Raw genomic sequence first — 11,989 nt, forward strand, 5'->3', positions numbered from 1 at the left:
GATCTTTAAAAGGTGATCGTCTTGAGAATGTTTTCTATATTGACATGCTGCTTATTTGCACTTAAGCCTATGGTTCTAAATGGAAGCTTTACAGGCGTTCAATTCTTCAGGTTTAATTCCAGGAAGTCGTTATTCCGGAAACCACCCCCACCGCCCATTACTCAAACTCTCCCGGTTCACGTCTTAGATCATGTAGTACCAGCGAAAGCACCTCTCTCGGTACTAGAAATTGACGACACTATACTCGTCCATTTTGTGAGTCTAAACACGACCTTCGTCATTGACTTGTTTGAAGGACATGCGTTTGGCTGTAATGATCGACAGCTCGTTCGACACTAGTGTAGGAACTCTAGAGCCAATCTGAACCTCTCTGGTGAATGTGTTTAACGTAGATGGGCTCAATGGGAATCCAGAGTGTTTCTCTTTGGTGAATGTATGCATACCAAATAGTTCTAGTGAGCATTTATGTCCCGCACTGCAGTAGCGGATGTCAGGTCCCACAAAAGTAGGAAACTCTTGACCTGGAGTTTTAATCTCGCCCCTGGTATCGATTTCCCAAGAGGAAAACGAAACTGAATCCATCGCCGTAGACAGGAATGGGATCCGGTGTCCTCCCTGGGACTCGTAGACGGCTCTTTGGATACAGGAATATCGTTCTGGATGTTAGGGACTACATAGCTCGGATACTCTGGTGGTATCTTGCACACGACTGCTGCTTATTCTCGTCGATTGAAGCCAAATGGAAACTGCTCGCCAAAAACCCTCTATAAATAGTTGTTATTTGTTCTGGGGACATTTCTTCAAACAAGGCTCTGATACAATTCCCGCCGGAAGTTCCTTTCCTTATCTAGCAATAGACTGCTAAATTAGACAGAGATTATCCGAGTCTGTCATTATAGTAGGGCAAGATGTAGGAAAACCTTTTTGCGACATCATACGAAAGGACTACTAGTTACTTCCGAAGCAAAACTGAAAGCGTTGAAGTTGATGACGTGGATTTAGTCAATAATATGGGAACGGGCAGTTAGGTAACAGATGTACACTGTGGAGTATGAGAGGCCGGTCTAAGATGACCCGCTGAATTTAGCGTGCCAGTATCTTCTACCAAAATTTCCTTCCTTGAATAAACGATTTCCTAGGGCTTCTTGCAAGAGTGTGAGAGTTTCTGGCCAAGTGTGCGACACCTCACCATAGATATACTATTACTATCCCCAGGGATATTCCACCCCAGCGTCAGCCAGCATAAGCCAGCATGTCAGACAGTCAATACCCGGCCATTTAAAAACCAATCTAGATGAATGTCCTAGGCGCCCACGACTCGTTGCTTTGGTTTCACCGTATTAGTTGAGGTCGCAGAGAATGTCGAAGATCGCGTCAGTCCATTTCCAGGCGTTCCAACAAATTTTTTTGCGCCGCCGATCTTAGGTCCGGAGAATTGAGGTGGTTTAGCAGTTTCCTCTTGCGATTGCGATTCTGATTGCGATTCGTCTTGTATTTGCTTAGCCTCAGAGCTCACAAACAGATTCATTTTCTTCTTTGTGACTTCTGCTGCGTGCGAACCGGGACGGATTTTGTAGCCTCCATAAACATCGACTGGGAAAGCGAAGGTGGAAGATCGAGCGAGCGGCATTGTTCGGTACGGTTTGGAGTATTAATGGTTGACTGCGATACTGGGGAACGAGGCTGACGAGGGGGGTGTCAAGCGGGGCTAAAAGAAAGATTGACTGAGGCAACGAGATAGTTCGGGGCGTTTCAGTGTAGATAAGATCAGTCCGAAGAGAGACTTAGTGGCACTGCATTCTCACATCTTTAATTATAGTAACAAAACAACCTCCGTCAGTGGTCCAAAAAGTGCCGCTATGTTGTGTAACGCCAAATACCTTTCAGCTGAGTTTCGGCCTCGTCATATCTTTCCAGGCAAACTTTTGGACAATTCCACCCAAATCCCCAAACAACACTAAAAATGACAGAAAATGTGTCAACAGAAGCGCTCCACAAAAGGCCTTGGAAATATGTCGGCTATCGCGGTTTTTGCGACTTTGTAGTATCTGACAACGACTTCTTCGTCCTACGACGCTTCAGCCAACTTACCGCAAGGGTACTGTTAGCGCTTCAAGACGAGCTCTCTGAACTAGAAGAGCAGCTGCAGCTTCTCGAAAATCACCTTTCGGATCCAGCATCTCCAGATGTCCACAACGGTTCCTTACGAGAAGAGACCTCGGAGACGAGACTGGAGCTGATTCGAGAGATCGACAAGAAGCTCCGAGCATACAGTCAGCCTCAAATTTCTTTCCAACCAAAGCTTCATAGACTTATATATGATAGACGAACTCGTAATTCAGCATTCCGAGGTCCGATCTCGTCCCCGAGTGCCGGAAAAGGACATTTCGAGCATCTCGAACTGGTTCCACAACTATGAGAACGCGATTCACCCACCTGAGACCTCCTACATACACTCCCACGGCGACCTGTTTGCCGTTGTTCCAAAGAATAAAACACCTCTTCGCCGTCTTCTTGAGCAATCCTCGCATTTCAGGCTATGGAAGCTGTGGAAGAAAGCCCCAAAGATTCAAGATGAAAATATCCACTATACATCTGATCAACGAATCGACTTCTTCGTTGGCATGATCAACACCACCCTTGGGCTGATAATGCTGATCGTTCCTCTCTGGCTACTCGCTTTCGTGGGTAAGACTGTGAACCGGCTGGCTATAATCACGGCCTTCCTTGTCTGCTTTTTGTCCTTAGTAACGTTCACGACGATCGCGAGACCTTTCGAAAGCCTAGGGGCTACTGCGGCGTAAGTGAGTCTAGAGACTGTGTGAGGTAAATGCTAATCATGGAGTTGTAGGTATGCTGCAGTGCTGGTGGTTTTCTTGCAAGTCGCCGTGTGAAGTACTATTGTGTATATTATCAACCGACTGACCTTCTCCCACTTCCTCTTTTGATTAGCGCTGTATCCCCGATTTGGAAGCAAAATAACGCCCGGCCCAACTTCGGCTCAGCTGCTCCGTTTGCACCGCCACAGTTCAGGTGCTCACTTTCCAACTCACCTTTCAATCCCAACTCCATTAGCCAGCCCCCATTATAGAAAATTCCTTCACGGTTTCCTGTCAACTCTACGCGAAAGATAATCGCAGGGGTGAGCTGGCATTGAAGCCCAGAAATGGGCCATCAAATGAGATGTCCCAGAACTGCACCCCTAAAATTTGGATAACTAAAGAAGAACCAACAATAAAAGCTCAAATCAATACGCTTCATATTAAGACATATAAAAAAATGGACGTAGAAGGCATATCACAATCCCTAGCCCGTTTTATAAAAGATCCTACTAGTAGTACAGACGCTCATATCGGTCGTAATAAAAAAAAGAGGAAAGCCGAAAGCCGAAAGCCGAATCCGCTGAATATCACTAACTCGCAACCGCGAACTGGCGGTTCATGAGCCTCCTCACTTTAGGGTTGTTGAAACGTTAGTGAAGTCGTCCATCTCCCGGCCCGGCAGATTAAGCAGGTCCTCTAGGCTGTCCGCATTCAGGGTCGAAGAGGCCGCAGTGTTAACACCTGCGGATGCCCCTTGCGATGTGGTCCCAGACGACTCGGGGTGGTCCTGTAGCGGCGACGGAACCTTCGCCTTGGGTGGCGGGGCGACCTTGGGCTTTGGCGGAGGCAGAGGGGGAATGTAGGGCTCGGGCGGCGGGCGGACCGGTTGGGTTTGAGGTGGCGGAACAGAAAATTGGGCCGGTGGTTGAACCGGCTGAGTTTGATGTGGATTCATAGTAGAGGGTACTGCCGGTTTACTCTTCATCTAGTTCGTGAAGCTCGATGCAACCTTGGATTGACCAAATACATAGGGTTTCTGTCCCTTAGTGCTGAAATCTCTAGATTTCATGTTGAACAAGAACTGTTCCGCCACTGATTTATTAGTATTGGTCTGTCTGAAGCCATTTTCGCCGCTGAAGAACTGCCTGAACAACTCCTCGGGGTCCATCTCTGGGGAAACTTGACTGGGCGGCTGGCTGGCGGCCGGTGAAGACGAGTACGCCGATGGATCTTGGACCTTGTTGAAGAGCTGTTCGACGGACTCATCTATGTTTTTATGGGATTGCGTGAAAAAGTTTCTGACAGAATCATTGATGTCCGAATTAGGCCGAGGCTGCCTCAAGACATGGCTGTTCATCGGTTTAGGAGCTGGTGGAACATCTGGCGAAGCACTCGACGCTGTTGCTTGTGGCGGAGCAGCGCTGCCATTCTCCGAGGCAGGTTTCTCCTGTGGCTGGTCCTCAATCCCGCCCCCGAGCGGATACTCGCCGATGTGTTTCCGCTCTGCGTCCTTCAGCGTAAGTCTGGCTAGGTGCGCCGCTTTGCGAAGCTTTCGCACCGAGCCTTCAATGTCGTATGGATCCTGTACTTGTTGCCGGAACCAGTGGAAAGCAAGCAAGACCAGTCCGCATAGAACGATAATGCCGCATATTTGCAGCACATGGACGTAGGTGTGGAGAAACAGAACCCAGGCAAGCTTCGCCGCCCAGACCAGCGGCTTGAATGGCCACAATAAAACCCACGCAATGGCAAGCTGATAGTGAGTTACCAGCTTGATGAGGTAGTACTGCGGTACAAATGATGCAAGGACCAGCAGAAATCCCCAGAACCCGAAAGCCGCAACGGAAGCTGCAATGATAATATTGTTCAGGATGGCGAGACCCGAATAGAACCAGTACCAGACTGTGAAGGTGAGGATCGAATAGATTTTCGCTTGATCGTGCATCATGATGTACCCGCTAGCGGTGATTGTGCCCAGCAGATACAAGACACTGATCAGGTATCTTTGCAAGCTGCACAAGTGAATGAACGACGCGAATGCTATGAGCGCGTACTCTGAGAGGTATGTCCAGCCACTGTAGGCGGGATGCGAGGTGCGTATTTGGCGGAAGAATAGCGTGACCCCCACTCCGAGTGTCGAAAGGTATCCCATACAAAAGTTGAAGGTTAACGTCGTCGATACAGCTCGTGCCCAGTACCACCACGAGAAGTCGTACTGGGATTGAAGATAAAGTGCAGGCTCCTTGATCGCAAGGCGAAGGCGATCCATCGGGTTATTCAAGTAGTGTGCTCCAATTGAAGGGAAGTAGATGTTGCGGACGAGGAACATTAATGCTGCCAGGATAAGATGGAAAAACGAGGCAAGGCTGGCCGTTCGCCAAAGGAAATCGACATGGCGAATTGTCATCTGGACGCCTTGGGCCACCTCTATCATCTGCCGAGCATGTGTTGCGATAGCTTGAGATGCGACGTTGCCAAAACCCTCAAAAAGGAGAGTGACGTATTTCACAAAGGAAATTTTTAGGATGGCTGGGACTGCCTCCAATGCTGCCGCCACTGGGGCTCTCGCGAGGGACTCAGGGGCGTGGCGTGCTAGTGTTTGCTTTGGGTCTTCGAACATTCCAAGATAGCTGCCATCCTGGTTCAAAAGCAGATTGGAGCGAATGTGGTGTTGTCCGATGGGGTTGTAGACGAGTGTCTTCATAAAGGACTGCTCGTTGCTGCCTCCAAAAAGTTGAAGGATGACGTGCGAGGTCATGTATTGGCCACCAGACATTCCATGTAGGCGCTTCACCTGCTCTCGGTTTTCGGTGGATGCGCGCAGCAGCTGTCGACCGCCGAGGTTGGGCTGTGCGTTCACTCGGCTGACAGCACGCATGTATTGGCGATTCGATTCTGCATTCGCTGGGATTTGGTCCTGCAGCTCTCTCCAGGCGAAGCATTGAAGGACGAAGCGTGCCGGTCCCGCCTGCGGGTCGTCATCGTTGCAGATGAATGGGTCAATAGGATCCCAGTTGGAGGAGAGCTGATCCCAGAATGGGGCGCTTCCGCACTCTTCTAGAAGACTTGCAGCATAGACCAGTGGGTGAATGGGCGAGAATGTTGTACCGCCTGCGCTAGATATCAAGGCGCTGTACACTGGGTTCACGGCGAAGCGAAGAGCCACAGAACGGAGATTGCGAGCAGCTTCTAGCAACGCAGATGTCCCTCCAGACCTTGATATAGCTTTCTTGTAGGCTGGCTTCTCCAGCAATGCATCGATACGGAGTCGGATGACAGTGGTGTCCTTTGGCATCAAACGACCGCGAACCCTCTGGTAACCCCTTCTCACAAAGTTTTCGCACATCTCGTACGCTGTTAGAGGAGCATCTTCTTCTGGGACGACCAGTTTCTTATAACCGAAGAGGGTCGTTGACAATGCATCTTCGGGCTCCTTTTGAATGTTTGTCAAGGGCTCAATCGCCGGCAGAAGACATTCGCGGGCTCGCTTCAGACAGAGAATGTACTCCAAGTCAGAGTATCGGCCACCCACAGGAGGGAGATCTCGACCGACAAATTCCGTGAGCGCTCCAAGGAAAGCAATCGTGTCACGACTGACGCCTCTGATCATCTGATCCAGGATAACGCCAGGTCTGGCTGAGGAACGTTTCAGGTGATACTTCCAGTGGTCCCAGCAATACTCCACGAATGGAATCGGTGTCGTTGCGAACGAAGTTGCGTGCGATAAGGTGGAGCTCTGAACAATTCGCATGCAGAGTTCAGCTGCCGCTGCCTGAGCCTCGCGCCCAGTGAACTGATATCCCGCCAACCGTAGTTGCTCGCTGGCAGAGCTCTGAGGGTGGCTCTCCGAATCATCTGGCAGCAGCAGTGCTTGTCGAACTGAATCATGCACTAACTCCACGGTTCCTTTCTGGATGTCGAATTCAACCAGAGAATCCAGAAGGCCGCGAATCTCCTCCATAGCAAATTGGTTGTCTTTGAATTGCTCCCGACCCCTGACTAAGCGTTTAACTTCGCCGTCGATCGTCTTGAAGGTGCCATCATCCTCTTCTTGGAACCCGGTGGTGCCAATGGTGTAAGCATAGTAGAGCTCAGTTGCAGTGAGAGGGCGGGCGTGGACGGTGAGGAGCTTGAGAGCGAGGCGGATTTTCCTCTGGGCATCTACTGCCTCGTTTCCACTAGGCAATCGCATAAACACTTTCTCCCAGGTTTGTGTGAGAGTTGGTGGTAGATTACCTAGCCATTTGTCAATGCCTTCAACATCTCCCGCGTACTTCTCCAACAGCTTGAAGGCTCCATTGACCCACTGGAACACGCCCTGAGCACCATCGGTGAGCGACTGGACGATTTTGTCTCTGCAGTCTTGCAGCTTTGGCTTTTGTCTCATCAATTCGTCGCCCTTGGTCTGGACGAAGTTGGCAATGTCGCCTTCAGTATAGCGGCAAATGTCAATTTCCGCGCGCCTCGGGAGAGTCTCCTGCATGGCAAAGGAGATGGAGCTGGTGGCCTGGCTGACCACCATGATCTGTAGTCGTACTGCTTGATTTGACGTTGCTTCGGCTTGGGTTTGTTCGTCCTTTTTCGCCTTCGGTGGCGATGAGAGTTGCTTCTTGAGCCTAGCAAGAGCTTTCAGACATGCGATGCCTTGATCGTCTTCGCTGTTTTCCTCAACTCCGTCTACGATGATGTACGCCGGTCTGCTGAGGAGCGTGAGCATATCAACGAGGAGTTTGATGAACTCTGCCTCCTCGTCTTCCATCGCACCAGGGTTTCGCACTCGCTTGTCCACGAAGTTCCTAGCCGTCGCGAATAGCTGTTCATTGTCATAGTGGATTGCTAGCAGTTGATGCACCAAAGTTCCCAAGAAACTGACAACATGCTGATTCGCACGATTGACGCCGAAGAAGAAGAAGAGCACCGTGGTTTCTTGCTTGACGTATCCACAGGCATTTTTGTTCTTGTCCAGGCGACATACGGGAAGGCCAGCGCTGTCGAAGTTTGCGCCGGTTGCTCGGCCTTGGTCTGTTCGAAGCCAGTCAATAATGTACGCGGCCAGCACACTTTTTCCGGCTCCGCCTTTCCCGTAGACCCAGAAAGAGTCCAGGCGGTTGGAATTGGATATCCAGCGCTTGAAGTCATAATGAGCGAGAATCCACATGCAGGATTTGGGCGTGTGTCTACGATGGGAGAGCTTCGTACGGAGTTGATCAAGCTGGCCGGTGGCCGGTTTCAGCGCAACTTCGACGGCTTTGCTTGCTTCGGATGCACCTGTCGTCCCGTAATTACCAGGAGTGAATGTTTTGGCGATGCGCTGGGCCGAGTTCGTGACAGCATATTCCAAATCTGTTAACACCACGTCGTAATTTGGATCATCTCCAGCTTTGAACTTGTTCAGCTCCTTGTGTGTAAGGTTGAAGCCTCGACATTCGGCGTCGGATATGCATGCGGAGGCTTTGCTGACCACTATGTGCGGGTACAGAGGAACGCCCTTCATCTCATAGTAACAGTACAGTAGTGCCTGAGTAAGCTTGTCTCCTCTGTACAGCCGTTTGAAGTCTTGTTGCATGTCGTGAAGGTCTAACGAGTGTGACCGGAGCAGTCTGATAAGGTCTGGAAATGTGGCTTGTCCGCACATTGAACCGAAATACATCTTCGTCTCAGCCCAACGGGAGAAGGAGGAGCCTTTGTGAGGAGTGCCGAAGAAGAGCAGGCCACCGACCGCGGAGAGGATGTCTTGGTAATTCTGTCGTTCTCGGAGGCCTTCCTTGGTATCATGAAGCATCCGATCCGTGATATATTCGTTGGCGATGAGAAGAGCCTTTTTAATAACGAGACCACCGAAACTATGTCCTAAGAAAACGATTGGACGCTTCTTCCTCGTTGGGCACATCCGGAGCCTTCCAGGATGGCGGCGGTCTCTGATAATCTCTCGCAACAATTGTCTAGCGCATTCTTCAACCGATGTATATGTCGGGTCGCCGTAAAAGGAAGAAGGGTACGAGAAGGTAAGGATCCGCGCATCAGGCATGCCTTTCGGGAGCTTCTTTCTCAGCCAGGGGTATCGAGACCCATCAGGTAGCTTCCGCGCCCATCCTGTCTCCGGGTCGGAGTCGAGGCCATGGACGGCGATGATACTGGCACATGTTAGGCTCAGGGCAACAACGAGGAGTCGGTATCATACTCTACGGCTGCTTCTCCGCAATACTGGGGATCACCAGCTGGTCGCTCCGCATATGGTATGCTGGGAGTGTGAAGCTCACTGAGCCTCGCATCGCGAGATTGCTTCTCCTGCTCCTTGAGAGGTTCAAATGCCCACTGAAGAATGATCCTCATGGTGGTCAATTGGCGATTTCAATGAATGACTGCGACCAAAGAAGCGGCATAGTACTCTCATAGATCGCAATCAGCTAGAATCTGGGAACCGGGTAGGAGGTCGAGGAATAAGAGGACCGTGCGACTGAGATAGACGCATTGTCACGGGGTGGACCGCAGCAGATCCACCCGCATGGCTGGGGCTGAATGCTTTTTGCGTCGCGATGGGGGCGGGGCGCTCCGCAGGGTGGCGCTCGAGAATAGTTTCAGCTCGATGCAGGGTGAGATTGCACCGCGCAAACAGCGAGTCTCGAGGTCTCTTGCAACCACCCGAAGAGTACATACGGAGTATGGGGTAGACTTGCTGCTGGGAATCCTCACCAAAGCCTCGATTCCTGACATTGGGCCCAGAAAACCCGTCGCTCTGTGGTCATTCTTTTGTGCGACCTCATGTTTAATGACTCCGAGTCGTTGCTCTACGAACATTTCAGCGTCCTTTATCGGCAATGCAAATGAAGAGCATGGGGTTGGCCACAGTACCGTTTAGTCATGAGACTGAGCTCTGTTCCGAGCTCCAGCTTCAAGAGGTCGAAGGACAGAAACAAATAACGTCGACATCGAAACTTCTCCGCCTTCCTGGACACCCAAGAATCTCCCTAGCCGAACTAGATGTCCGGGACGTCCTAGAGCGTGAAATGATGACGCCGGATCTGAACAGAATGGCTCCGCATCTATGGTTAGTCGCCAAACCATCGAGCGACCACTGCAATCCTCTGCATGAACAGGTTGTCCGCGGCCGAAACATTGTCATAACCGAAAATCCGGAGCTACATCTCTGCTGGATCGATAGCAAGGTGTTCATCAAACCCATTCCTCGATGTCTCCTGTCGTGGGCATTCTGGCGACACTACTTGGACGACTCAAATGCCAATTCGGATCCAAAGGCGAAGGCGAAGCTGATAGAAGCCGTCCTTGGATACATGCGGTCGTACAACTTTTTGGTTCGACATGAATCTGACTACAGGATAGCAGTCAAGGAACATCTCATCCCCGTAACAGCGACGTACGAGGACTTCATGATATTCATCTCCAGTTTCGCCGAAATCCAGGACAGCCAAGTCTCACCGCGATATCGGTTCGGCGAGCTACGACTGCGGAGACTGAATCTGTGGTCTCCATTACTCTTGAAGAAGACCTACTTCCACAAAATTGTCTGGCAGTACGGCGACTACCTCGCGCAGTATTACGCACCGTACCTCTTCTTCTTCGGCATCTTCTCGGTCGTGTTAAGCGCGATGCAAGTTGGCGTGGGCGCGAAGAAGGATTGGCAATCGTTTTATGGTGTCTCAGCGTGGTTCTCGGTCGCAACTCTGATAGTTGTGTGTTTGGTCATCCTGGGGATAATAGGTGACTTTGTCTTCTTGAGTGGGAGAGAGGCGGTTTATGCGATCAAGCATAAGTTCTTCCCGCGGAGGAAGCCATCGAATGCATCTAGAAAGGGCTTGGTTTAGACTACAAATCTAATGTTAGAATCAGCATTCAACCAGCGTTGAACTAGTTGAGAAAGTATCGGAATCAATCGCGAACTTACTCTACAGCTTCATCCAGCGCGCTGCACGACAACCACTCTTGCTTGGAGGTGTATATCAGTAGCCCATAGCATCGCAGCGGGGCATCGAGCTCTCGATATCACAACCTTATTCACCTAGAGCATCTCAAGCCATCCAAAACGAGACCATGGTATCCTCAAAGTCCTCATCCTCGCCCACCACCCTCCCATCCTCCTCAAACCCTCCGCCCACCACCACCACCAGCACGCCCATCCACTCGGCCTAACGCATCACCGAAGCCAAAGTGGCCATCACCACCTCCCTCGCCAGCTTCAGCGGGGCGCTGGACACAGACATCACATCACGCGCCGCCGTCATCCACGACAACGCGGCGGCGCTGGCATCACAGGAGGCAGAGCTGCGCAAGCGGACGGGCGCGCTGGCGGGGGAGAACGCGCGAGCTGAACAAGCTGGGGGATGTGCAGAACTAGACGGAGGTGTTGGAGTGGGATTTGTTGGTGCTGGAGGAGATGGTGCGGCTGGTGGAAGAGGGCTGGATGGGGGAAATGTGAGTGGGGCTAATTCGGGGAGGATGGGGTCGTAATGGGTGGATTATTTGTGGGATTTGAATGTATGACTGGTTTCTGAAATGGAGCTGTTTCTGAAATGGAGCTGATTCTTCTGGCTGGACATTAATCAAGGCGGGCAAGTTCAATATAGAGGACCAACGTTATTAATCGGGGTAAGCCTGAGAGGTGGACCCAGGAGCAGGTATTTGAGAGTTTGTTCTATTCTTTTGGCTATGAAGAAGTGAGGGACCAAGTCATAGTGAATAAAGCGGTTGAAGAAATTGTGTTTTTGGATTAAGACTTCAACGATAGAGCTTCAGAAGACCCTGCTGCTGGGTTCTATCCATTACTCTATATCCTTTATTGCGTTACCTCACTGTTGAGCATGATAGTTGCAACTCTTATCATAGTTTAGGCTAGGATAGTAAGCCCTAATATACCCTGAAAAGAATTTTAACTCTGTTAACATAGAACACAAGCGAGTTGGTAACATAAGCAAGTCAGTAGCCTTACTAACTTTGCGCAACGCGTTAACTATTAACTACTATAGCTTAACTAACTACTTCTTAATTATGTTTAAATAAAGTAGGTATTATCTTTACTATCTAAGCCTTTAATTGCGCGCAAATTAAAAGTGTAAATTATGCTGCAGCTATGTTTAATGTGCCCTAATTAACTTTAAACAACTAACGCGCTAGTTAACTTACATAATGTAATTACTAGCTTAACTTAAAGA

The 11,989-nt window shown here is 50.3% G+C and overlaps 3 protein-coding genes across 3 annotated transcripts; 2 read left to right on the forward strand and 1 right to left on the reverse strand.

Moving 5' to 3' along the window:
- Positions 1–1,924: 1,924 nt before the first annotated feature.
- Positions 1,925–2,804, forward strand: BDR25DRAFT_369291 (uncharacterized protein; the record flags this gene model as incomplete). Its single annotated transcript, XM_033697095.1, has 2 exons — positions 1,925–2,273; positions 2,326–2,804. The coding sequence occupies exons 1-2, from the start codon at positions 1,964–1,966 to the stop codon at positions 2,802–2,804; spliced, it is 789 nt and encodes a 262-aa protein (XP_033547635.1). The 5' UTR covers positions 1,925–1,963.
- A 944-nt stretch (positions 2,805–3,748) lies between these two features.
- Positions 3,749–5,515, reverse strand: BDR25DRAFT_32616 (uncharacterized protein). Its single transcript, XM_033692257.1, has one exon. The coding sequence runs from the start codon at positions 5,440–5,442 to the stop codon at positions 3,808–3,810; it is 1,635 nt and encodes a 544-aa protein (XP_033547636.1). The 5' UTR covers positions 5,443–5,515; the 3' UTR covers positions 3,749–3,807.
- Positions 5,516–9,327: 3,812 nt separating this feature from the next.
- BDR25DRAFT_314467 (uncharacterized protein) lies at positions 9,328–11,421 on the forward strand (the record flags this gene model as incomplete). Its single annotated transcript, XM_033691453.1, has 5 exons — positions 9,328–9,471; positions 9,626–10,513; positions 10,665–10,773; positions 10,984–11,252; positions 11,386–11,421. 5 exons carry the CDS (start codon positions 9,328–9,330, stop codon positions 11,419–11,421), a joined length of 1,446 nt encoding a protein of 481 aa, XP_033547637.1.
- Between the last annotated feature and the right edge of the window lie 568 nt (positions 11,422–11,989).

The sequence above is a fragment of the Lindgomyces ingoldianus genome, assembly GCF_010093535.1.
Source record: "Lindgomyces ingoldianus strain ATCC 200398 unplaced genomic scaffold BDR25scaffold_16, whole genome shotgun sequence".
In the NCBI taxonomy this organism is placed as follows: Eukaryota; Fungi; Ascomycota; class Dothideomycetes; order Pleosporales; family Lindgomycetaceae; genus Lindgomyces; species Lindgomyces ingoldianus.